Source organism: Pocillopora verrucosa, chromosome 4, assembly GCF_036669915.1.
Source record: "Pocillopora verrucosa isolate sample1 chromosome 4, ASM3666991v2, whole genome shotgun sequence".
NCBI classification, from domain to species: domain Eukaryota; kingdom Metazoa; phylum Cnidaria; class Anthozoa; order Scleractinia; family Pocilloporidae; genus Pocillopora; species Pocillopora verrucosa.
In genome coordinates this window covers 3,097,782-3,125,203 of record NC_089315.1, presented here as the reverse complement: position 1 = coordinate 3,125,203, position 27,422 = coordinate 3,097,782, and the positions used below count along the sequence as shown (strand labels likewise).

At 36.8% G+C, this 27,422-nt stretch overlaps 2 protein-coding genes across 2 annotated transcripts in view; one reads left to right on the top strand and one right to left on the bottom strand.

Moving 5' to 3' along the window:
* Window positions 1-27,422, bottom strand: part of LOC131772200 (putative leucine-rich repeat-containing protein DDB_G0281931) — a 60,005-nt gene that overhangs the window by 14,031 nt on the left and 18,552 nt on the right. The gene's annotated exons all lie outside the window — the stretch shown is intronic.
* Window positions 1,896-10,083, top strand: LOC131772206 (uncharacterized). Its single transcript, XM_059088102.2, has 6 exons — window positions 1,896-2,049; window positions 6,917-7,052; window positions 7,494-7,586; window positions 8,047-8,169; window positions 9,114-9,169; window positions 9,668-10,083. The coding sequence occupies exons 2-6, from the start codon at window positions 6,935-6,937 to the stop codon at window positions 9,752-9,754; spliced, it is 477 nt and encodes a 158-aa protein (XP_058944085.2). The 5' UTR covers window positions 1,896-2,049; window positions 6,917-6,934; the 3' UTR covers window positions 9,755-10,083.

The window sequence follows — 27,422 nt, the reverse complement described above, 5'->3', positions numbered from 1 at the left end:
GCTTTAAGACAAATCATCTCGATCCAATACGAATTTCTCATGAACGGAAAATTACAGTTATTTTTTTTTATTTGCAACTTACAATTTCTCTAAGACAGTCAGGTTCCTAAAGATGTCTTCTGTAATTGAGCTCAACGAACAACTTGGAAGATCTCTGGGTAGAAATTAAAATGTAAGTAAAGATGGTAATAAACATAACTTTTAATTCTAGAGGAGGTAAGGTCCGAAAGGAATAAATAAGCATTATTTAAATTAAAAATATTTTGATCTAAATCGACACGTAGCATCCAATTATTGTGTTTTTCACAGTCTAGTATCACTTTTCTTATAATTAATTTCAAATTATGCGTTTGTTGTTCCTTTCTCCTTTTTCGTTTGGACAGGAATAACAGTGATGGCAAAACAAGCTTGAAATGGCAGAAATCGCCAGAAACCACAGCAAACTCACAAGATGTGAGCAATTTTTATTGATTTACGTGTAAAATGTTCATATTTCGAAATATTTATCGTTGTAAATCGACCATAGTTCGTTCCTCATATCATATTATTCCTTATAACGTGTTCAAATTCTTAACGGTTCCTCTCGTAAATTAACACGGAGTCACACAAAGCTTGACTCTTTCATGAATTAATCGTTTGCTTTTTCTCGAGACATGAGCTTGGGTCACCTGTGGTTCGCTCGGAAATCATTTCTGCTTTATGTTTTCGTCTTGGCACTGACCAAGACTCCTTAACAAGTCTGAAACATTTAAAACTACTCTCGTTCAAGTCTGCAACATTGAAAGCTACCTTTGTCCAAGATGTATCTAACAACTATTAGCCATGTAACAAATATGAACACAAATGAGACGATAACAAGTCCTGCAGGGCGAAGGATGGCGAAGTTTCTTTATCACTTACAGTTCTCTTGTATTGCTTGGGATTCCGGTCGATATGAATTCATGAACTCGACATTTTACTATCAGTTGAGTCCTACCGAACTTGGTACATTGACAGATTTTTTGGCTGCAAACGTCACTCTCACATGGTGTTACAAACCCCAAGAGCAAGATGACTTGTATCAGACCTGTAAACATCGTTACCATGGCCAGAGCGATTTGCTGTAGACGTAAATTATAATATCCTGATTTCAAGATAACTAATAAGCAAAGACTTATTCAAAACCGTTATCCGTCGTTAAAAAGCAACATAGCTTACTTTGCGTGCCTCCCAGATATCAGTTAGGCATTCTCACTATCTGTTTGAGACACAAAGTTAACTGTTGACAAAGGCACATATCTCACGGAAACAAGAGGTTTCTTACCTCTGAAACATCAATATTAATTATGAGTATGCGTTAATGCATATTACTTAAAAACAGTCACTGGTTTCAATCTGCTAACTACAAAAGTTCATAAACGCTAATGAACCCCAAAGTATAAAATGAGATAAATAAACGAGAAGACCATAAAGATATGGCAATATTAAACTTGTTATGCCCTCTGCCTTTAGAGTAATCATTTGATTGATTTCTTTCACGGGAACTGGTTACCAAAACAGAAGACCACAAAAATTTTCGAAACTCTGAAGCATTAAAATTAATTATGAGCACGCGTTCAAGCATATCATCAGGTACTCTCAAATTCGATTTTTCTCAACACCACACTTGCTATGGAAGATACACGAGGTATATTGATTCAATACTAACAACAATAATTTATGCAGATTAGAAACATAAACTTCATTTCTTTTACACTACTTTAGCATGCTCACAGCACTGGTTGGGGAAGGATTATTTTACTGTTTATAACTTCGTCACTGGTCATTGCTTTTGCTTCCCTTAGGTTTTTCGTCACAATAGTTTGAAACAGTTTGGTTTCGAGCCCTTGACAGTTGGCACTTGAACCGGCGACACGTCCTCTTGGTTACGATAGGCGATAAGGAAGATTCGAAGCAAAGTCAACAAATGCAAGCGGGAGTTTTAACGGAACATTTAAACCTCTAGTGGAGTATTACGTTCTAAAAACATTTGGACAATTTGCATCCAGATTTGAAGGTCTATCCCTCTCGGTAAGTTACGAATCTTGTCAGTATAATGTAATGATAACGATATTTGCCAAGTTTTGGTTATACATACATACACTTAGGCTTTTTCCTATAAGAATCTTTTTATAGGAACAATCATGATCAGGCTGAGATTAGCCAAAATTTTAAGAACATACTCAGAACATACCCAGGCTGATAATCAGCGAAAAATGTATTTTATTGACTCGTTTTTCTTTTTTGAATTTAGCAGAGTATACAAGGCATGCCTTGCTCCCCTCTCACTACTGCGGTCGAATTTTCGCATCATTAAAATTCACAATTGATAAAGAGCTACCTACTTCAGCAGCTTAGACGACGATCGTAAATCTTTACACAAAATACCCGATAAATCACGAATGGACAAAATATTTGATTGAATAGAAAGATTATTTCACCGTTATTGTAAAGATTCATCCCATTCTTGTTACCTTAAGTAGCTGCAGCTTCAAACACCGAGAGATCTAGTCGCAAAGAATAGACTCGTTGCCTTATATTTACTACAAGTTCGTTAGCAAAATTGTGACAACAGCTACAAATACACTGGCGAGACGAAATGCAAACCAGCCTCTCGACTGAAAGGGCACCAGAAAGTGATAGATCAAAACAACTGCAATACTCTGCACTAGCTGAAAACTGTTTATTGTTGGCAGTTAGAAACTCCACCCTCTAGGAACTGCTCAATAGCTTTCGTAAAAGTGCTAATTGGCGTAACTGGTGCCTTTTAGAATCTTGCGATGATAATTTCAAGAATCCACTGAATCGTTACGATGGCATAAAATTAAAGTAAGAATTAATCAATCCAAATTTTACATTTTTCTTAATGGATATGTTACGCTCTCTCTCATTAAGGCAACAAACTTCCCTTTGTTTCAGCGTAGCGACGTGATAATCCTCGAGAGATGTTGGGGAAACTAGAGAAACAAACCGTGATTTCGAGTATTCTTTGCTGAACAGGTTACGTGTATTCAATCACGTCACTGACGCTGTAGGGAAATCAAATTTCGCGCTACGAAAGTTATCCTATTTTCTTAGTTTGCATAAAGCGCCGCGCAATCGCCTCCCATAATTTGCTTTCAAATTTTGGATCTTCTTCTTAGGTACACTTGTTGGTTCCAGAAAGTAAGGGCCTCATTAGAAAACAGCTGTGCGCCAGCGCCTGCTCTCTGCGAAAATTTGGAGAAGCTGTTGACAACTCCTTACTTCTAACAAAGATTGTTAAAATCCGCTGTAAAACCCTGATAGTTTTTAATGAGAGAGACTTACTTTTAAGCAGGACCCACTTTTTTTGCAAAAGATAAATAAAAAAAAACTCGCACCTTCTTCAATGTGAGACTTGTGAGAGAAAAAATATCACACCCTCATCTTGCCACGCGTTTGATTGAAAACGAAAATAACTCAAATACATGCTCTCGCAAAAACTAGAAATCATTGCTTTGATCAGTATATCTTGTATCATCAACATAGTTACACGAATTCGGCGCTTTTGCAAAGAAGGATCCTCGTGTTAGGTAAACATTTTGGTTCTAAAAATGATGAGTGCCTCGTTCGAAAACAGCTGTGCACCAGAAACAAAGTCTTTAATCGCCTCGAGGCTCTCCAAAGAAAACCGTCACTTTCGATTGTATTTAACACCAGTAGTAGGACCAAAAAATATATTTGTACATTGACAAAACTGACCGGTAAAAACCAGGCGACTTGACTTATATATAGAGAGAGGCGGTTTAAATGAGTCACTGCAATACGGATAAATTTAATTATTTTTTAATTTGCGAACCTTTGGCTCGATGCGCAACAAGAGGTTGGTTCAGCTTTATCCATCAACCTTTTCCAAAGACCACAAATTGCATTCGCCCTACGGGCTCTTGCAATTTTGTTAGTCTTCGAAAAAAATTTACTCGTGCTTATTTATTCAAAATTGCGCTCGAAATCATGTGATTACCTATACTAATTATGTTAATGTTTTTAAAACAAGAACTGTAAAAAAAAGTGATTGTTTCAAAGGCAAAGTTTACCACTTCAGGAGATATTTAGTTAAGGCTGGGACCTGTTACTCAGGGAAAAAATCCAAACCAATTTAATTACAATCCACGATTTAGAATCTAATCCAATATTGATACTACTATTATAAAATATTGGAAATATTAATGAAACACACTAGGTTTCAACTGTTGAAGAGACAATGGTAAACAATGTAAATCATAACAATCGAGCAGCATGGTTAACGATAGATCAGTGTATAATCACAAAATGAAACAGTGGCAAATATAGGGCTTAAATATGTCAAGGGAAGAACAGAAAGAGAAAGCTGATACAAAGGAATATGTGACAAGAAGGACAGGAAATAATGAGTTCAGAAAGCTCTGCAAGCAAAAAGATCAGAAAAATATGGAAAAAAATAAAATCTCAAAGGCGGGCATTTAACAAATGCAAAGATTCAAATCCTGATCATATCAGAGAACTGGATGGGTTGGCATTTGCCAAAAGTGGAAAGAGTAACCCTCAGCGTGTGCAAGAAGTGAAAAAAAATGCAAAGAATAGAAAGAGATCCTTCATGTCTGGTTGAACTCATGTGAAAGCCAGCCACTAAAAGACCCAGCTGTATAGCAGTTATTGAAATGCATTAATTTTAAAGTCAAGATTCTACACAAGAGATACAAACAACGACAACAACAAGAACAAGCTTTATTACCAAATTGAGAAGTTGAACTTAATTTACACACATAATATATTAATACAAAAAAGGTAACATTTACTCAGAATAACTGAAAAGCTAATCTAGCTGAGTAAAAGTAAATAATGTTTAAATATAGGACGTAGATTGACACTAAAGCTTGAGCAAAGCAAATTATTGGTCAAAAAAAGAGAGGACATTAAATAAATAAATAAATAAAAATAAAATAACGAAAAAGAAAAAGAAGAAGAAGAGACCAGTTGAAAACTCATGAACAGTAAGAATGTAAAATGTTTAATTTGACTCAATCACGGTATCAGTCATCTGTCAGAAAGTGTGAAGGAAACAAATATCCTAAATGTTCCCAAACTTTGCTTGAAGCATGTATAACTACCATTGCTAGTATAGATAATACGAAATGGACTTGTTCTACTTGCAAATCAAAATTGACTAGTGGGAAGCTACAAGTCTGATCCAAAGCCCCAAAATGGGATTCCCTGTGAAACCACAATGTTTAAAGTTGATACCCTTATAAGAAAGATTAATTTTTCCGCCTATTCTACTTATGCAGATACATGAGTTTCTTAGAGATGGATAATTATTCATTCATAGCAATGTTGTTAATGTATCAGCTGATGTAAATTCAACCGTTAGCACTTTACCAAGACCAATCAATGAATCACAAACGATCCTCATTAAACTCAAACGAAGGTAGAGTTACAGGCATAATTAATTTCAGAATGTTAGACCAAGAAAAGTGTTAAAAGCAGCAAAATACCATATTACAACAAGTGAATAGTTTCAAAATGGGCATATAGAAGTTCAGGAAAATTGGCTTGAGAATCCTAATACTAGAGTTAATGATGCTCTTGCAAATCAAAGTAATGAATGGGAAGTATTCCTCAGTAATTCACGCTCAAGAAAAATGATGCTGAAATACATTTAACTGATCCTGGACCTGAAATTACTATTCTGAAACTACTCAAAGACATGATAATTACACCGAACAATTAGTCCTTGACTGTAATGACAATGGTAATGATGGATGGTGCGAAATTGAGGAGAGAACTTCAGGTGTCACAGATACTCTGTTACAAGAGCCAGATATGACTGAAAATATTGAAAAGATAATAACTTTTGCACCATTATTAGGAAACAAACCTTTCGGTATAATTATCGACAAAAACTCTGAATTCCTCTCTTTTCCATCTATTTACTGTGACAAAACTCGAGCTGATAATTAGGAGAGAAAGTCTAAACATCTTTAATACATTAGAAAAGTTACAAATAAACAAATTCAAAATAGTGCCTGCATCTCTCTAAAAAAGTGTAAAACAAAATACAACAAATAACCTGCAGGTGACCTTAAATCAGATGATTATGTAAATAAATTAATTCACCAGACGATGGGTTGATCCCTTTTTAGTCGTAAATGTGTGAAGCGTAGAAACGACTATTGTTGGGGCTCCTTCCAATTCCACTCCCCAAGATCTCCTATGAAATATACCGGTGGGGTACAAAGCAGCGCCAAAAAGTAACCAAAAAAAAAACAAAAAAACAAGAGTTATAAGTTATTATTGACGGAGGGAACCTAAAATGATAGCCAACCAGCCAGTCGTTCATTTTCAATTTTGTCGGGATTCAATCGCTATGCAATGGAATCTTATTCGGAAAAAATGCCGGGAGAAATGGAGGGAGTATCCTACTTACAACCTGCGGCGTATTTATACAAATTTTACGCTAGAAATCTGCTATAGTACACGCTTTTATGGAAAAAAGTGAAATTTAGGGAATGATGCAGGTCAAACGATAGCCAAAATGGTAAATTCTGACTATTAACCCAACATCACCTCAGCAGTTTAAAGTAATTCCGAGTAGTTTCAACTCTATCCGAGAGTTACCTATCGGCTGTCTATTTTTACATGAAAAATTGTATGTTTTTGTAAGGGAGAATTTTATTACATTCAGAACCTATTTAAAAGTAATGTATCCACGACTTATTCGCGTATTACTTTGTTTTTGTTTGTTTGTTTGTTTGTTTTTTTTGTTAATTTGGCACGAATAATGAAGAATATCACTCTTTTAAGAATAGTATCTTAAAGAGTCCATCAAACGCTTATTATAAAAAGTCGCGTTAAATCCAAAGTAAATTCCTTTAATTTACATTGTTTTTTTGCCCAGCTGTCAGTTTGAAAGACAATGATGACTTTGACCCGAAAACCGACACAAACTATCTGCCTGGGTATGTTAGTTTTTGTTATCAGCGGAACATGGGGATATCGCTCGGGACTTGAAGTTATTAATGTGACATTCTGTGGTAAGTTACTCTTTTTAAATTAGCCTAAAAACTGCTTAGGAAAAATTGCAGAATGTTAGCAGAAATGGTAAAATCGAGAATTCCTCTCAGAAAAGAAGAATTGTTGATTTCTTTTTAACAACAGACTTATTACTTTTAACTACAGACTTACTACGTTCCATTACTCCATCTGCATTATTTTTCATTTCCCTCTCTACTGCCCACCGGCTGTTTTAGTAAATTCCAGCTGAGGATAAGACTATTTGTTTGTCGCAAAAAACAGTCATAACTTAATTTTCCATACATTGCTTTGTATCTAAGCTTTTCTTGGGGCCTGGAAGTAAGTTAGAAATATAGGAGCTAATGAATGTCATCAACTGGTTATCAGCAAAAGACTCAATTAGAAACTAATTTTGTTTTTCTGTAGCCCAAGGTGATGCTCTATTTTTGCATTCTTTTCAGGAAAGTACGATAAGCCTCCAACGTTTAAAGCTTCTCCATGGCCTTTCTTTCCTGCTGGAGTTCATTATAATTTAAATGTAACATTTGCATCTGGTAAGTTGAAGTCGACATGGAGGTGTTAATAGTTTTTATTGATTTCCAATCAAAAGTGATATCGTTACAAAACCAGGAGGAGAGGCTTATGAAATTCTACGGCTCGTAACCAGGATTTGAGAATAGAGGTTACGAGAGGACTTTGAGTGCGATTGCAAGTAAGAGGTTCTCCGAAACTTCGGAATTGAAGGCCTCGGAAATGAGATTTCAAGTCAGCGTTTATCCTCAGTTTGTACTAAAATGATTGTCAATTATGTATCCCGCAGCGCTTAAAGTTGTTAACTCTAATCACAAATTTTATTTCTTTCCGTATTTGTTAAAATTTTTAATGATTGCTGCCTAAACTTAACGGGTTCGACCAAAATCTTTCCCCTCCAACTTCCCTTGATGCACAACAGATATTACTTTTTCATTACACCAAGAGCTGTGCCGCGTTCTAACTAGTGCTTTCCTCTAATAGCAGTAGATGTTCTTGAAGCATCCATGCAATACGAAGTGGTCTACAACGGCAAGGTTATTTTTTGGAAAAGACTCGACAGTGTATGCCATGCGTTCCCATACTTGTGCAGCTTACCTGCTGGTGGTAAGTCGACTTCCAAAGAGAGAGTTAAGAAGTAAATCAAAGGGCTCTTCATTCATGTTATGGCTTAAGTTAGTTATTATTGTTTTCTTGGACTTGCTGAATTTAGGTACAGTTGAATTCGGTTTATGTGAACTTTCAAGACTTTTGAAATATATTTGCTTTTATGAAAAAAAAGGATGTGTGGGCTGGAGGTGGAGTGGTCAGAGGTCATTAGACAGACAGTGTCCTTTTTGTTGGTGTGTGTGTTTGTGAGGCAGTGGGTGGGCTGGGTGGGGATAACCAGGCATCAAATGTTGCTCTAGCAGCAAGATATTAGTAACCCTCATCTTTCACGATCATTTACACCATTGTGAAATATTCCTAGCCCATTTCTTGATATCTTTTGTTTTAAATAAAGCGGCCATTGAATTTAATTTTTAACAAAGCGGCCACAATCGTTCTTAATAGAATTTCAAGCCTTCATATAATCTGATTTTCACATATTAATATTTGCTTAATAACCAAAGCGATGAGAGATGAAACCAACAGAAAAACCATCTGAATGAAAAAGTCAACGAATGCCAACTTCACATTTTCTTTTAATTAGTTGTTTAGACTTAGTTCCTGTTTTCCATATATTTATCCCCGTGATTGTAATTATACATATCTCCCGTGATTAGTATAAATTCAAACAGTTTCTTTTTCCAAACTGTTTTTCAGCCGACGGTGTGAAATACGTCGAGACATATTTTAGAAATAAGAACGATGATCTTTCCAAAGTGCCTTCTTGACCATCTCTAACAGGCAGCTTCGAATGAAAAACAAAGCAAAAAAATATTTAGCAATGAAAAATCAAACAATCCATCCTCATTGATTAATTATCAATCTATATATTGCTCTCAGTGCACGGTGTTTCATATTTTGAATAACCGTTGCTAATTTCTTTCTATCTTTTTGTCTTCTAGAAACCATAGTGTTGGCTGCATCTGGAGAAGTGCCCGTAATTCCTCGATTTTTAAAGGTAATCGATCAACTAGCCCAGCCCTGTCAGTTCACGGGTTTAAGTGCGTGTGATTCCTATCTGATAGCCCCGGCTGCATTTCAGTCCTTTTTCCCTCCCTAGGTTCTTTCCTGCTTGATAACCTAACGGTGAAGTTCTCCTCTCCTATGTGATGTTTGTACATCTTCCTCACAAGCGCATGTACCTAAATTCTTTCGACGAACTCTGTTGTAGGCACTAGTCCTATTGGCTAAAAAAATCAGCTTTTACAAGAATATAAAATTCGTTAGCCAGCATCCAGGACTAAAGATTTCCCAATATTTTGGTTTTATCGACTGAGTTAAATCAGTGTAAATCAGCCACTATAAAGAGTTTCTAAAGAGTTAGAATTTTATTCTGACCTAGGGCTAACGATTGAAACGTCAACTTTGAAAAATATTTATGCTGGCCAGTTTACGTTCTCAAACATTCTACGTTAATGTAGTCATTCTACCTTCATTTTATTCTTCAATCAATTAGAATCGAATCTGCAAGTTTAAAATTCAACTTTTCAATGGAGAGGATATCATGTTTCTCTGTGCTGAGATTGAGGGCAAGGTATGGTAAGAGACGAACAGGACAAGCAAGAGTCAAGACTCAAGAGAAGCATGAGGGAAAAGAATAAGCATGGGAAGACATGCAAAGATTTGTCTTGCAATCAATGATTTTGTAAAACATGATTTTTAAAATCTAGCAATAATCAAAAAAGATAACTTTCTTAACTTTGAGTAAATACATAGATTACGTTTCTATGGCGAGGGAATCAGCTCATTTTTGAAACAACCCGAAATCCAGCGTAAAAAACCGGAAAAAATAAGAGGGCGGATCAGTTCGCGCGAAAAAAACTATAGATTGTAACAAAAAATTACTTAGATCTAAATGAGAATAAAATTTCTTGAAATACCAGTTATGACAGTGCAGTTCATTGCACACGAGCAAAACTCATAACCAAAAACTTTCTATTGTTGTTGTCTGTGCTTTCAATTATCTAACACTCAGCTGCCTTTTTTTCTCGCTCCGTAAATAAATAATTTTAGGGTTCACCGTGTTCGGAGTTTCAGAGCGAAAAAATGAACATTTCACGACAAAAAGTACCATCTGGTTTGTGTTATTTTGCCTTTTATTGTCGTCAACGTGAAAGGACGCCTCAATAGTTTTCACCGTTTGCTGTTAAACGGCCAAAAAGTTTTGCCAATAGTCGTAAAAAAGTTAATCGTAAAAAATGTTTATTTTTAATCCCAACGGAATGAAGTGAACTGTTAGCCGTAAAATGGCTGACTCTTACATGGAAAAACGTAACGAACTCAACGAACAAATTCTACATTGCCGCTCTGAACTTTCCAAAATCTTTCCAGCTGTTTTAGTACAATCTATTTATGCCAAAATTCAGGATGCCAATTCTAAACTTTTTAACCATTTGCAACAAATTAAGGCCCAAAAAGTGGACCAACTTATCGGTCCTCAAATTATTCGCGACTCATCGCCTGAAATCCGCAAAACTGCAGTTACCATTCCAGAAAACCCGAATTGGATATCAAATCCGAAAAACCGTGGGTATTTTTTTCGCAAACCGAAAACTTACTGCCAAAGAAACGAAAATCCGCAAACTGATACAGAGACCAAAATCAAAAACCGAGTTTTTCAGCGCAAAAACTGAAAACCTGATCTAAAAAAATGGCCCCAAAACCGAAAACCTCAAAGACCTCTTTAGTAAGGGGAGTAATATAAGTTCCTGTAATGCTGCGTTGATGGGAGAGTAAAACAAGGTAATTTCGTATCATCAACTGAGTTGATAACGTAAATTGGCCATCGTAAAGGGTTTCAAAGCTGTCGCTTTGAGCGTTAGTCCTTCTCCAGAGTGAACGACGTAGGGCTAACGCTCGAAACGTCAGCTTTGAAACTCCTTACGGTGGCTAATTTACGTAATCAACTCAGTTAATAATACTGAATTACCCCTCTTCAAGTAGCTGAGCAGTAGTAGACTTCATTTAACGAAGGTAACTAGTGACCGTAATTACACCGACGAACTCATTGCCCTCGTGGTTCTCCAAAATCATTCTCCAAAATGCTGGTTGAGATATGAAAGGACGTATATTTGATTACATAGAAAGCTTATACTGCCACTCTTATAAAGATCCCTTCCTTACTTGGTAAGTTGCAATATTGCAAACCAAAAAACTAACATGCTACATGTGCATACACTAAGATATTAAGCTTTGTTCACTTTACTAAAATGCCATACACGACGTCCTTTTACCAAGTTAGTTCTAACATGTTGTGTTGAAACATTAATTATTTGATGTGTCTCTGTGTATAAAAACGCATTCGTGCTGAGATATATTTATTACATGTAGTGTGGGTCAGTGAAATCAATTCTTATGTACAAATCTAAAACGACTAAAAATTACTGAGCCATCCCCATGACTACTCTATTCTTCATGCGCAGGCAGCGACGTAACATGTACAGATATGTGAGACGTGGAAAGACAAGTAGTTGGAAGCTGGAAGACATTTGGAAGGTTTTGTAGACACAACTGGCATTCTCTTGGTAGAGAAAGTACAGTTTTTGATGTTCATAACGGTGGAAATAACACTTTTGAGCTCTAGATTTCAATTTTTTTTTCTCTGACGGACAATGCCCCATGACTCCCCTAGTGGAAAGGGGCCCAAGGGTCTCTTCTTCGGGCACAGTCACCTACTACACCACTATACAAGTACTATGTCTTCTAAGCTGCTTATGAAAAACGATGTTTAAACCCCTGACTCACACCTCTTTAGAAAAGTATATAGAGGACACCTACAATGTGGTCAAACTGGAAAGTCCACTGAATGTGTGTTTATTAATGTGAGTGAACCTGTTGAAGATAAGCATCCTAAAAACAAGGAAAATTATAATACTCCTTAGATATAAAACATAGAACAGAAGCGGGTTATTATCTGAGCCGCTGGAAATAAACCTCTATTAAATTTTTTATCATGTCCTGTTTCCTTTGTTTAATTTCATGTAACTGTTTTCATCACTTGGAAATTGCAACGAGTTGTTCAGGAAAAAAGGATGTCACGAGTAGCCTGCCTTTGAGAAAAAAGAATTCACCTTGTGGGCGTTAGATTTCAAACCCCGAAAGTTCGGACATTGAGTCGAGCTCGCAGCACATGTGTCCAAATTTCGGCCTTGGAAATTTTTCTTAAATAACTGCCCACTTTCAAGAAACGTTTCTTTGCTCAAAATTGGCATCTTTCTTTTATCATGCATTTGATGGTGTGTCAAGCAAGTTGTCATTTTGCTGCCGTTGAAGCAGATGCGAAGAATGTTACAGGAAACGTTGCGGCATGGATTAATCGAACTAGTTCTGCGTACAGTGATTTATCTGATGAGGTATTTTCAGGGTGTTTAGTGCGTAGATTTTCAAATAATTCCCCTTCTCACAGGAGATTAGTGCCCACGAATCGCTGTAGAACGTAAGGAAGCCTTGATTCCCACACGGAATTACGTGTCTGGGTGTAGATCTCCTTAGCTTATAAATGTACCGATTTTTTTTTTCTGGATGGTACTTGATCCTTGGAATCAAGTGTAGTGATACTACGGGTGTCAGACTAGTATACTGAAATAGTGCGCTCTAGTCTGGCCAAAGGCATACACCTGTTTCAAAACATAGGCATGCTATGCATGCAAGAGTTACTTTAACCCTAAGCAAGACAATTGCGTAAACAATATTTAACATAATAACATTATACACAAAAAACAGGGTTTTGGATCACGTATTTATTAAAAAAGAATAGCCATACAACTACAATGAAAACAAACATAAGACTCACCTTTCTGATCGTGAAATTAATACCATTCGTACTGTTATCGTAGCTACGTTCCTTGCCATCAAGTGAATCCAACATGTCGTCTTTCTTCACAAGCAGTTTGCATCCATTATAGTTATGTTCTTCAGTCTCACGGTAGTAGTGTTGTTCAATAGATTGCATAGAGTATATGCAGTTTGGTTTCAGATTTCAGATTTTGTTTTTTACAATAAGTGAACGTTTTTCAACTAAGACATTGGCATACTTAGCATACAAGGCATTCAAGGCTTTCATGGCTTTCAAGCGTTCGCGACTCAATCCGTTCCAAAATTACCGCTCAATAACATCTTTCAGTGTGGATTAGCCGCGATTAATACGACTTGTATATGCGTCTGTAAGTATTTTGCGCGTTTGCGCCATAATGCTCCAGGAGATCGCAATCCAAATACGTTGAAATACAAAACAACTGACCAAAGAGTTTTATAAGCAAAATCTCGTGATTCGTCATGTGACCCGGCCCTGTCTGTGCATGACAACGTCAATCATCATCAAGATAACACGCGTGATCAGCATGTGAACACCTCATTGGATCACAGTTAGTTGTCATGGTGTTGAGGGCCCAATGACCTCTGGGTACTATTGCGCAATTTTTCCATTTTGTGGCGGAGGAAAAAAAAAAAAAAAAAAAGACGACAAAAAAACAAAGGCATTTTACGACTGGGCTACCACAGGTATCCCAGTAAAAAGACGATGATGACTTCGATCCGTCAGCTACGACGAACTATCGCTTTGAGACCCTTTGAGCTTGCTTCTTTTTGTCACCAGTGGAACAACGGGATATCCCTCGGGACTAAATGCATCATTCTGTGGCGAGTGTCTCTCTTTTGATATATTTTCAATCCTCTTTCAAAGATATTCCGCCTGCAAAGGCTGTTCAGGAATAATTTCAGAATGTTACTAGAAATCGAATGGAAAATAAAAAATGACATTTCTTCTCTCTTGTTTAATCGACTAATTTAAAGGTCTTGAACGATCTTTCCAATTTCAAAATTTTCTGATTGTATTTTTAATTCCCAATTTCTAATTCCGGGGTTTTATAAATTCGTTCTCCATTCTCAATCGTTTATCCTCGATTCAAAATAATAGTTGCTTCCGTTTCCATTGTCCTAATTTAGTAAAACCAGCTGCGGATGAGAACGGTCATGTTTTGAAAAGTCGACACTTTTCTAGGATAAAATGTAAAGAGCCTGGCCATTGTGATATTCTCTACATTGCTTTTTTAAAGCTTTTCGTGAGTAAGGAAATTCGTTAGAAAGATGGGGACTGAAAGACAGGTCATTATTTATTGCTTTTTGGAGGTTGGATAGTGTGAACCTGATCTCCCTTCAAGGCTCTGTAATATTCTTATTATCTCTTCTCATTGGCAATCTTGTACAGTCCCCCTTTTACGCTGTTAGCGACGACTGATCCTCCATCCCCTCCCGTGTGATCCCACCTACAAACCTTCCACTCCAAGCCCAAAAGTATTAAGAAATAAGGATCAAATAAACCGTTGACTAACTGGTGACTGAACTGTAAACTGTTATTATTTTTCTGTGGTCCAAGGTTTTAGAAACTTTTGGCTATTATATATTTATGTGCAGAATTTCTCGACGCGTCAAAATAGCATTGAAACTCAAGCTTCATTGTTGCATTCTGTTTAGTAAAGTATGAGAAGACTCCGACGTTTAAAGTTTCTCATTGGCCTTTCATTCCCACTGGTGTTCTTGTCAATGGTAGTGTAACATTTACACCTGGTAAGTTGATGTAGATTGAATATAGGGGCGTTATTATATGATATCAATTTTTATATCTGAATATTGTAAACACTAGGAGGGAAGAGAGGCTTATGAATTCCAAGGCTTCCAGACGGGGGTTAATCAGAGGAGAAGCTTTTCGGGAGTGGGAAGGGGGGTAGGGGATGCACAACAGATATAGCTTATATTGTAAGCTATATCCTTTACTACACAAGGTTCTTTTTTGACGCTTTCTAACTGATACTTACTTCGTATAATTGTGGGTCTTCTTGAAGCGATAATGCAATACGAATTAATCTCGACCGACAAGGTTATTGTCAGGGACAGGGACGATGGTCTATGCATTTCTTCCCCAGATCTGTGCAGCTTACCTGCTGGTGCTAAGTCTCCAAAAGAGAGTGACAAAAAGAGAAAATCAAATCTCTTGTCAAAACCAAATTATCCTGTTAAGCCCACCACATACGCAGCGCCATGATTTCTTTGGAAAGTTACTCCCCATGAATATAATGGTTTCCAGTCGAGCACTACGTAATCTTCTTTTCAAAATTTTCGTAGGCTCATTTCAATATACGCTGGCTCTCGTGAATTTTTCAGTTGTTTCAAAAAGCATTCTCTCTTAATTACTTTTGTTATCATCACATTGACTGCCCTATGACAGAATAATAATGATGGTGGTGATCATTATCATTACGATTATGGTGATTTTTAGCAATGTGTGTCATGGTTGGATCTGTTCTTTTCTAGGAACAGGCGAGAGTCGTAAATAAATCTATGTGTTTACATTGTACTTTAATTGACACATTGTTCTTTCATTCTATTCTTCAATCTGTTATAGACTTGAAGCTATAAGGGTAAAGTTCAACTTTTTAATTAAATGAGCGTAATGTTTCTCTGTAGTGAAGTTGTTGGAAAGGTACTCTGGGAGACGAGCATGAGTAAAGACTCAAGAGAAGACGAGAAGCATGAGGGAAAGTAATTTGCTTAGGCAGGGAGGACATTAAAAGAGTCGTCTTGCAATCGCTGATATTGTAAAACAAAATATCAAAATCTAACGGCAATCATTATATCTGCTCAGTAATTTTGAGTAAATTCATGGATTAAATTTTTGAGGTGAGGGAATCAACTCATGAATGAAACAGCGTGGAATCTAAAGTAGGCAGCCAAAAAAAACAAAACAGCAAACAAAAATGGTAAACTGTAGCAGAAATTACTTAGATTTGATTATCCAAGAGAGCTAGCTAAGAATACGGGAAGGTTTGAACCCCTCCCTACACATAATGTTCCCTTGAAAGTCCGACGGTTCAAACACAGATGTAAATAGAAACACGGGAGGACTAATCTGTGTGATTCAGTTATCTGTTGTAGTGAATTGCATAGCGTATGTAATACCAAGCCATTGACCAAAAAAATTTCTTAACTGAAAAGTTTATTGCACAAAAGCAAATCTCAAAACCAAAAATCTACTTGCCTGTCTTTGCTTTTGCTTACCTGACGCTCAGCTGTTTTCTTTCCGGCTCAGTAAACAATACTTTTAAAGTTCACCGTGTCCTATGTTTCAAAGAAAAAAAAGGAACCTTTCGTGACAAAACATCATCCATATTTGTCGCATAGGGCTGTTTGTTGCTGATAAAATAAAAGCGGAAGACTCTTCACTTTTCAGTGATTTGCTTTGGTACATAGCATAGCTTACTTAGGACTCGGTGGTGTGTGCTGATTGGAAAGGAAAAGAGAGAAAGTGGAATTTTCAATTCACCGGAAAACCCCATGAAATATGAATAGTACCAGTGAAGTTCGGCGTTCACTATATGTCGTCATTTCACAATGTCTCAGTGCAGTTAATGACAGCTGCAAAGTTATTATTGCCGACCCGTTAAAAAGTCAATTCCTTGTCAAAAGGAAAACTAAGTAACATTTCTTTACCGAGCTTAACTTTCCATACACGACATTTAAGACGTGATAAGCGCATGCTGTGATCTATTCTCTACTTTTATCGTACTATTTACATGAGTGTGGTAATATTTTATTCCTATCATAAAGTGTGTGACAAATAAAACGCTTTTGATTCCGCCCGTTCCCCATGGGAATGAGAGCGATCAAACTCTTGTAGACTAAATTTTTTTTTTAAATCCTGTTCATAATAAGTCATTTCGGAAAAAAAACTTTTACGATAGCTTCAGCAAGAAAACACTTTTTATTCTCCACTTTCTTCCCTTTTTTCTTCGTATCCATAACCTATAGTGTTTTCTCTGCTTGTCTCTTTTCTTAAGCTCTAAATGGTGAAATTTCAGTCTTAAAACCTGGAACAAAAGGAAGAAAGCGAGTGGCACTACAGTGAATAGAATATAAGAACACTTTTAGTTCACTGATCGTTAACCATTGGACTAAATTCCTGTTAACTGCTTTTGTATTGTAAGTATGATCATGACTGTCCCTCAAGAACAACTGTTTGGAATTCAAATATGTTGTGTGTATAAACTTGCACAAAAATCGATAAAATAGGAATATTCTATGAAAGGTAAACTATCAGGAACTACGACATCTCGATGCATGCATTTACCTTTGACTTCGAACGGGACCGGACATAAATTCGATAACAAAAAGAGCTGTTAAATTTTCATCGTGTGTGCATGTATTCATGCATGTTTTCTTTCCTTTCGGTCAAAATCTCGAATAAAGTTTAACTTCAGAGTTTTCTTTATCTTAGCTATATCAGCCAATTTATCCTTTCTATCAATAGACGCGAATATAAAATTGTTGTCACTGTAAAACTTTTTAGGCTTATTGTGAGCATAAAACATACTGTTAAACAATATGGCAGCTCCATTCCGCAATTAATTATAGCTGACGTTTTCAATATCAGCGTAGCTACCAAAATGACTTTATCAATGGCATACATCGCGATATCATACAAACTCCACCGATGAAAACAAAAACACCTTGCCTAGACTCAACCCTCTCTCAAGAGCTGTCAGCTTCAAGCTATTACCAACACTACATGATTATGTCCTCGCCATCTGCGTTGTCAATCCCGTGCTGGTAGTCTTAGCCATACCGGGGGCATGGCCTCTTGCTGGTAGTTATTCCCAAATTCTCTGCTCTCCGAACTGTCTTTAACATATGCATTTTCTCGTTGCTCTTAGCGACGGTTTGGTCGGTTTAGTTGTCCAACCAGCTTTTTTTGTTTACATTGCTGGCAAAATCAAACTGGTTTTCTACTGCAGTGCTCTCGTTTTCTAATCTTTAATGTTACTTACAGAGCATTGAAGGTATAAAACGACGAACGACGATTTTTTTCTCCAATTAATTCCAGTTTCATTGGATTTAGCCATGTGTTAGATATGGCATTACCTTTCAAGATATCTAAGATAATAAGGCGTCACGAATGACAAATTCACACGCACAAAATAAAGTGAACATCGAGATTCACGCGGGCGACAACAACAGCCAAAAATAAATTGGACGCAACAGCCGCAAACTTTGAACACACGCGAGACGCTTGAGTGCTTTGTAATTCGTTACTCATGACAACCCCCCTGATTGATATCGTGATTGAAAATGATGCATTGTATCATTATCTGTTACACCTTCTAGCCGAGACTGTGACATTCCTCAATTCATCCCGAGTCTCATTTCTTTACAGCTGGCGATGTAAAAACATAGGGGAAAAATCTGGCTCGTTGTATAAGGAGCAAAATCTTTACCCTCCACTAGGTTTATCAGTCAACGAGGGAATGGACAGAAAATATTCACCAGACACAGTTACTTAAAGACAGAGAAAGAATACGCCTGGATCTGCAAACTTAAAAATCTGCCACCGAATGAGCTTCTTTAAAGCAAAAGATTGAACTAGACCTAGAGACCGTTAGCAGCTATCAACAAATTTAGTCACGCCAGAAGAACAAAAAAATCGAAATGAGAGATTTTTACAAGTATTTAACGTTTAGAAATGGAAGTTCTTTGTCCAAATACTGATCTAAAATTGGATCTTTTAAAATCAGTTTTAAAAAAAACAGACTCGTGGTGTGAGACTCGTGCTATGAGGCTGAATATCTCAGAACTAACAAAAAAAAAAAGTAAAGCCGAGTGTATTTAATATCAATGGTACAGCCCGGTCTTTGTCCAAATTTAAGGTGATACGCCATTTGAAGTTTTTATTATATGCTTCAAACGAATAAAGGTTTGACTTTGTATAAAAAAAAAAAATTCAAACAGAGCAATTAGTTCAATTACGTCGGCAAACTGATAGAAAGTGTGCTTTATTGCTTAAATATATATGGTGCGTCAAAGTCAAATATGCTCGAAGGTGCGAGGAATCCTACTTCTTAACTAACCAAAAAAATTTTTTTTTTACTCAAAAATAACCTTGATATAATTTTCAACGTTTTTTGTTGCACTTTAAATCAGAGATCAAAAACATTATGCATTGCATTTTGAAGAACACAGCCTTTGTAGGAGTAGCTAGTGCCTTTAGTTACAATGAAATGTCACCCAGAAGTCTCACAATAGCCAGAAAGATTTCAACGAAAGCTTTAGGCGTTTAAGCCACCTAGAGCAAGATATTCATGAGGCATAGTAAAAAAGTTTTAAGACAAATATTTCGGGGAAGTTCTTCAGTTGCTTTCTTCAATCAAGTGTGAAAGTTCATCGGATGTTCCTGTTCTTGTGACCACTCTATTCTTGAGACGTGATACTCCCTGACGAAGGAACCTGAAACATCGGATCGGCTTGAAGGTAACGTACCGCCAAATTGACTTCACATGTAGAATTCCGTTTCCTGTGAAGTAGAAAAAAAAAGACGGAGTTCATCATTTATACATGTAGTTGAAATCTTACTCGAAAGCGTTAAAAACGGTAAGGTGTTCCTTTTTTCTGAAATTTGTCTTTATTTTCGCTCTTGCTAAGAATGTATGGACATGCCACGCAGTCGGCAGCTGTAGTCCCAGGACTTCGCTGTTCAGAAACAAATGTACCAATGCTGCATCTTTTGCAATCATCTTGTCCCATTTCATCCTGATAAATGTACCAATGCTGCATCTTTTGCAATCATCTTGTCCCATTTCATCCTGATAAAAACCCCCTGTGAAGATATCATAGAGCATGGATACGGTTCTACGGGTGGATTATCTGAGCATATAAAGGAGAATCAACTATTATATTGAATTATCAAAATTATTGTTGGTTTCCAATTCACTTGTGATAAAAGAAGTATACCCTAGAGTAAGCCATAACACAGTATACCAGCATCGTTTAATTGCATAAGACATCTCCAAAGTTAAAAAAATACACAAAGGAAAGAATAATGACTAGATATAATGATCTAGCCAGACAAATAAAGTGATTCCTTATTACTTGTCTTTTTACGATACTTATATCAACGATAAAGTAATTGTTTCTTCTCGTTACCTGCAGGACACGGTAGACAGCGGGATCCATCAGTACACGAGTAGGTACCAACTGGACATAGGCTGCAATTTGCACAATAGATTGGTGCACTGTGTTTTTCGCGGGATGTACAGTCATGGCACACAAAACCTGAGCGTGTAAAGCATGAACTGAAGATACTTTGGTAGTGGTCCAAAATGACGTGCAAAGATGTCGTGGGAGCACACTCACTGAGGATTGATTGGGCAATGACAATGAATAAAAAAACTAGGTTGAAAACAATGTCGTGATTTTACCGTGAAGAGATCAATAGCCAAAGCTGACGGCACTGATAAGTCTCGGCAAGTTGAAATGACCAAGATCAATAGTTGTTTTAAAAGTTGATTACAGTTTTTTTTGGGGTTATTTTCATACCTTCTGTAATGGAAAGGAAGAAGAAATCTGTGAAATGCTAATTGAAAAATGTTGACAGAATTGTAGTCAAAATAGAACGTCAGTGCAGATGTTTATCATTCTATAGCGAGAGAAGAAAATGAAACTTAAGGCGTACTTACATTTTAGACACATATTTATCCAGAGGCAGCTGACGAAGATTTTTACACGTCAATGCCCTGTACATAGTTTGTACAATAAACTGAATTTAAAACTTTTGGGTATAAATACTGACGTGATTTTGGTTAATAGAATTGTGGCAGGTGATATCGTCGCCACCGCATACTCGGGTTTCCTTAGCTTTAAGGGTTTTTAAGCAACTTGTTTGGAAGAAAATCCATCTTCTTTTATCTACCCTACCCCCCCACTCTCCCCCTTTTTTTTTACTGGATAATGAAAGCTATTTAAGGTTAAAAAAAAAAAAAAAGACCGGTTCGAGAAACTTTATACGTATACCAATATAGCCAAGAACGTGAAGCCGTAAAAAAATTAACACAAATTCGACAAATGTAACGTATATATATATATATATATATATATATATATTATGCATGCTCACTATTATTATGCATGCTCACTAGGTTTTCTAGTTTGAGCACTCTGGCATGGCTTAGATGATACCACATGTGTGAGATCACTTGGGGTGGCTATATAGCCTTACCTCCATCCTAGCATCAGCACTGCACTGATGAGGCCCAGAAGGCCGAAACAGTACTGTCTGCAGTTAGTTATATATATATATATATATATATATATATATATTTTGTGGGAGGAAGAAGACAAATAAACAAGCCTGTTTCGTAGTTGCGGTACAACAGCTCAAGTAAAAGATGTAATTTCTGCCTCAGAGAACAATTCCTAATCATCTGCCGACCCGAACTATTAACACTAAACAAACGTGATGAACTCGTGTCTTCCTGCCGCCACAGAAACAAAGCCCTCCCACGCAACAACAAAGTTGTTTAATTTCGCGCTGCGTAAATTAGATTATATTGTATATAGGCGATGATAAAGATTACTCTCATTAAATCCCCTGATGAGTGGGCAATCACGAAACAGGCTTGTAGGGATGAACTTGTACTTTATTTGTCTTTTTCCTCCCACAATATATACATCGCTCTGCTCCTGTGTATTGAGCACTGTTTTACGAAAGTCAAAATTTTACACTTTATATGTATATAGCTTTTAAGCCATACGGCTTGACTTACACTTGGGTTCCATTTGCCATTCCGTCGAATATTCCGTCTGGTAATGAGTTTAAAGGATTATCAAAGATGGTTCTGAAAATGAAGCGCGTGTATACCCATTAAACAAGATATGTTATGCTAAAGCTCCTGATATGGGGGTGTGAGTTTTAATTATGTGTATGACATCTACTGACACCTTAACAACCGCTAAGAAAAAACAATAAAACAATATAGTTTGTTAATGTATCACATTCCAAGTTTTAGCTTCAAAGGAAATCATTCTATTCTTCAATTTACTCACAACTGGCTCAGGTCGAGTCTGTCAAAAGTCTCCTTTTCAATGTTTGTAATTGCATTACTGTGAAGAAACCTACGGGAAAAATTTATTTGGTTGAAGCAATTATCCACTTGCGCAACAAACATAAAGATGTCGTATATACATTGCAAACTGGAATTCGGAATAAGGGTATGAATATTTGAGGGAATTTCAAAGCCATTTTGTTAGTTCTCAGCATACTTTACCCTCGAAATTGGTTCTGGTTATTCCCATATTACGCTGATAATCAAATAACTATCAAAGTTAAAAAAAATAACAAATTTTGATTTAGAGAAGGAAGAAAGAAGGAGATAAAAAAAAAATTCTCTAATCAACGGCAACTGTTATTTATTTTAAAAACAGAAACACGTATCATCTTTTACTATATATTTTAAAATAAAAACAGGACGTGGGAACAACTCCACGTGATTTCGAAATACGAGCAATTACGTATTTTTTTTAAAAATTATCATTGTGTTAACAGAATAGATATGGTAGTAGGCTTATCTAGAATACCAAGAGAGAATAGCGGATAACACGTTATCCTCTCTTGACTGTGCACATGATACAGCATTACCGGAAATCTCAGAACCAAAGTCTATTCTTACAATGATTTCAGGCTGGGAGTCTCATCAAAAACGTCTTTGGCAATAAATGTAAGTTTGTTTTTGATCAGCAGTCTGTAAAATAGAAAGAATAGCAAACTTCTGACTTATATGGCAGACGATAATGGACATGACGTTACAAATGTGCCATCTATCATAGTTACATAGGTAAATGAATTAAAATTTAAAACAATTATTTATTTCCTACATTTCCGCTGGTAGATTGCCCGTGGACACTGGAAATGTGGATCTTGTTCAATACATTTTTGTGAAATTAATATAACCTACGGTTTTTACGAGGCTATGGCAACACTGCGTTTCCGAAATTTTGATGAAGAGGATATATGAAACATTTTGATGTGCCTGAATCTATGAAACAATGTTTGAATTCAATGTAAAGCTTTTAAGTTGCGAACTTATTAGAGGTTGAGAGGTTTTTTTATCATTTATATTAATGACTAAAAACCCTTTTACATGAAGCACTGCGACTCTTCTGTTTCCTACACTACAGTGGACGCACTGCTATAGTTTGCTATTCTTTTACTTTTAGTAAAAGCAAGTAACTGGTGATCTATCGCTGCCCATCAGACCTCTTACCGCCGTTTAGCTTGTAGGCAGGCTCTTGTGTTTGGGTTTCGCGTGGGCTTTCAAACGAGTGAGTAACGAGCCGGCAGGGGGAAGAGGAAGGGGTAGTCTTGAAATGGGAGCCTCCCTGCGAGGCATTGATTTTCGAATTTGCTTCTTTTAAACACGAACGCTCCACAACGAAGCATTCTGATTGGTCAGGAATAGCTTGTAAATTACAAAGGTTTCAATGGAAATTACGACAAAAAGTACTCTTTTTAATGCCCAGAATGATTGAAATTACATTTTTGAGCTCTGGATTTCAATTTTTCTCCGAAGGACAATGCCCCCTGGCCCCCTCCTCTCCGAGCACATGATCTACTACGCCACTATACACCTACTATACCTACTACAATGTTCATGGAAAACTTGAACGTTATTCAAAGCCCTGACTTACGCCTCCTTAGAAAAGTATACAGAGGACAGCAGGTAATTTAGTGTTAACAACTGAGTTGAAAACGTAAATTGGCCACCGTAAAGGGTAAAAAAGCTGAGGTTTCGAGCGTTAACCCTTCGTCAGAGCGATTGGAGGAATTGTGGCTTGTGTGTGGGTTTATATGCAGAAGGTGGAGCTACGCTATTGGAGGAAATATGGCGACGAGAAAACAGGAATAAATTAGTTGAATAAAAAACGCTCGTTGATTCCGTGGGGATTAAGGGTGCCAATTTGCAACATAAATTTTTGTTCTGGTGTTTTGCGGCTTCCCGAACTGCCTAGATGTTAGGAGAGGCCGCAAACTGCCATATGCTGTTTTGAATGATTAGGGAGATTAAAGTGTCTGGCAACTGGTTTGGATGCGTCCTTGTCATTTCTTTCCACTTCGCGAAGGTGTTCTCGGAATCGGTCACCTAGTCGTCTTTCTGTAAATGACATTGGCGGAGGTACAAATTCAGTGATCAGTGATCTTAATGGATCTCTTGGGTCCCGATATTTTCTCTACGTTATGAATGAAGGGACAAGTTTTGCATCGTGAGCGAGCGCATTTGAAAGTTCCAGATTGGTCATTAGTTTGAAATGAACTTCTGACCAAAAATTTGCCTATGGTTTTGTCACGTTTGAATGAAATAAGTAGGAGTTGCGGAAAGATAATGCCAGTCTCTGAGTCATTTTGGAGTAATTTAAAGTTTTTAAAAATGATAGATGTAACCGGGAGGTTGTGAGGGTATGTAAGAGTGAATGGAATTCGGTCAGTGTGTTCCTTCTCAGCCGTTTGTAGTGCTGACTGTGGATCAATTTGTTGGGCCCGGTGGTGCCCCGCTTGAACGACAGAAACAGAATAGCCACGTTTATCGAAAAACTGGCACACTGCCTCTGTTTTTTCGAAAAAATCAGAGTCGCTACATAAACGACGAAGTCTGAGAAATTGTGATAAATTATCGAAAAACTGGCACACTGCCTCTGTTTTTTCGAAAAAATCAGAGTCGCTACATAAACGACGAAGTCTGAGAAATTGTGATAAAGTATCGAAAAACTGGCACACTGCCTCTGTTTTTTCGAAAAAATCAGAGTCGCTACATAAACGACGAAGTCTGAGAAATTGTGATAAATGTATGGAGTTCTTGACGTGTGATGGATGTGGCATTGACTAAAAACTCGACGTTTGATTAAACCTACGAAAAGATTGGCGTAGCTGGGCCCCATTTGAGTACCCATGACAACGTCATTAGTTTGTTTGTAGTAGTTGCCACCGAATGAAAAGCGATTAAGTGTGAGTACTAGTTCGGCCAAACGGAGTAGTTATTCAGAGCTAGGTTCCTTAACAGTGCGGTGATCGAAAAAACGTTGGAGGGCCCGGAGACCTTCGTCATTGGGAATGACAGTATAAAGAGATATTATATACATAAATACAAGAAAATAACTTTGTTTGGCCGAGGAAACTAAAGTCACGAAAAATTTCAATTGCGCGTGTCGGCTGTCCTTAATGTAAAATGGTAAAGTTTTGACGATAGTTGCAATAATTTTGTCTAAATAGCTGGAAATAATTTCGGTGGGACAACTGCAGGCAGAAAAGATAGGTCGACCTGGATTGTTAGGTTTTTTTTTTGGAAATGAGAACAAAATTTGAGCCCTTACTGAGAACTGATTTTTCTGAGTCGGAAAGTAGTAAATTTTCGGGAATTGTAACTACAGTTTTGAGGTTTTCAGGCGATGAGTCGCTAGTAATTTGAGGGCCGATAAGTTGGTCGAGTTTTTGGGCTTTAATTTCGTGCAAATGTTTAAAAAGTTTAAAATTGACATCCTGAATTTTGAAAATTTTTACCCTTTGCGGTGGCTAATTTACGCTTTCAACTCAGTTGTTAACACTGAATTACCTGCTCTACTCTCCCACCGACGTAGCACTACAGTTTCTTCAGAAACTTACCCCCTTTACATAGAGGACACTTACAGTGTGGTCAAGCTGGAAAGTCCACTGAATGTGCGTCTGTTAATGTGAGTGATGTTGTTGAAGGTTAGCACCCTAAAAACAGGGAAAAATCAATATGTGTGTGAGTCACACAACTTAGAAAATGTATTGTGAGAGAGTTATGGGATATGGGGAGATTTGTCCACTGAAAAACAAATTAATTTTTGGAACCGCTTGACCTTTTCTAACAAAAAGCTTATACTCTTAGGAGGTTTCCAGGAACCTTTCGGTACCCGGCAGTCTGATCAGAGGTATGCAATTTGAAAGTGTCGACAATCAAGCACGGAGAGTGTGTCCACTGAAAACCAAATTAATTTTTGGAATCGCTTGACATTTTTAAAAACAAACATCTTATATTCGTTAAAAGTTTGAAAAAACCTTTTAGTAGAAAATCTTTGAAATTTCTGTCTGCCGGGCATTTAGTCTATTTAAGACCATGCCCGGTTGCAGGGCAGTTAATGGGATTAGAAATTCCATTTCAACCCGCCGATCCAAAAAGAAAAACAAAAAAACAAAAAAACAAAAAAAAACAAAAAAGCAAAAATTGATTGCATAGCATGAGTTTATTTCCCTCAACTAGCATGCACAGTCTTGTTAAAGCGAAGAGCCTTTTGATGTTTTTCATGTACTGCAGCGCAAAATGGGAAGATCACACACAAACCCAACAATTTGAGTCGCTTCATTACTTACGATCTGAAGTAAAACGAGAACCGTGGGAGCAAATCAAGTTTTGGCTGATTGAGTAAATTAAATTATCTGATGTAAACATAAGCTGCCGGCTAGATCGGTCACTAACACCTTTGCGGACGAAAATAATTCAATTCTGTGCTTTTCTGTGCTGAAAGTAAACTCACTGAAAGTACTGCTTCCTATATTAAATTGCCATCGGTCAAAAACACTGAAAGACCTAAATTCATAAAATGATGTCATTTTCTGAGTAATTATTCTTCTTGGATAACGAACATAAGGTAAGATCGGGTCATGGTTTGAACTAATGGAAATAAACCTCCAGGAAAACTCTTTATGATGTCCTAATTCAAAGTTTTCATTTTAAGGTAACTAGCATCCCTTGAAAATTAAAAATTGGTAACAATGGGTTGCTTAGCTAAAATGATATGATATCACTGGTGGTCGACCTTTGAAAGAAAAGAATTCAAATGATTTCAAACATTTTGGTTGCAAATAACAAGGACTGCATCATAAGATCAGAAGGTTATGAAATTCGGTCCTCACTGAGTTACATAACCATCAGTTGTTAAACAACGTTTTAAGAGAAGGAGGCAATCTCGACCCGATCATGTATTATTAAATGTAAAGTTCATTTGCTACAAGGTTTTCCCGATCTACTTACAGAATCTTTAATTGATCGAGCCCATTAAATATTCCATCTGGTAATGACTTCAATTTATTGAATGACAAATCACTATGGAGAAATGAGAAAAATAAAGTTATCGAAAATAAAACATAAGCGAAAAAAAAAGCAATCGATTATGAACTCTTTAATATCTCTTGAAAAACCCAAGGGGAGACATAACAACGGTCGGATCAAAAAAGGTGCTACAGGTAGATTCATCCTCAGTTAAAGTTATCTGGAAATTTCTCCTTATTTTCTAAGTCTTTTTAAAAAAGTAGATCTTAGCGAAAATTGAAGGGACAGTTGCATTTTCACGTCTTTCCTTTGTAATAGAGGAAATCA

Bases quoted from the DNA above. Each gene is read 5' to 3' on its own strand.
- LOC131772206 (XM_059088102.2), top strand. From the start codon at position 6,935: ATGATGACTTTGACCCGAAAACCGACACAAACTATCTGCCTGGGTATG. The intron at 7,053-7,493 runs GTAAGTTACTCT...CATTCTTTTCAG, and splicing joins TATTAATGTGACATTCTGTG to GAAAGTACGATAAGCCTCCA. The intron at 8,170-9,113 runs GTAAGTCGACTT...TTTGTCTTCTAG, and splicing joins GTGCAGCTTACCTGCTGGTG to AAACCATAGTGTTGGCTGCA.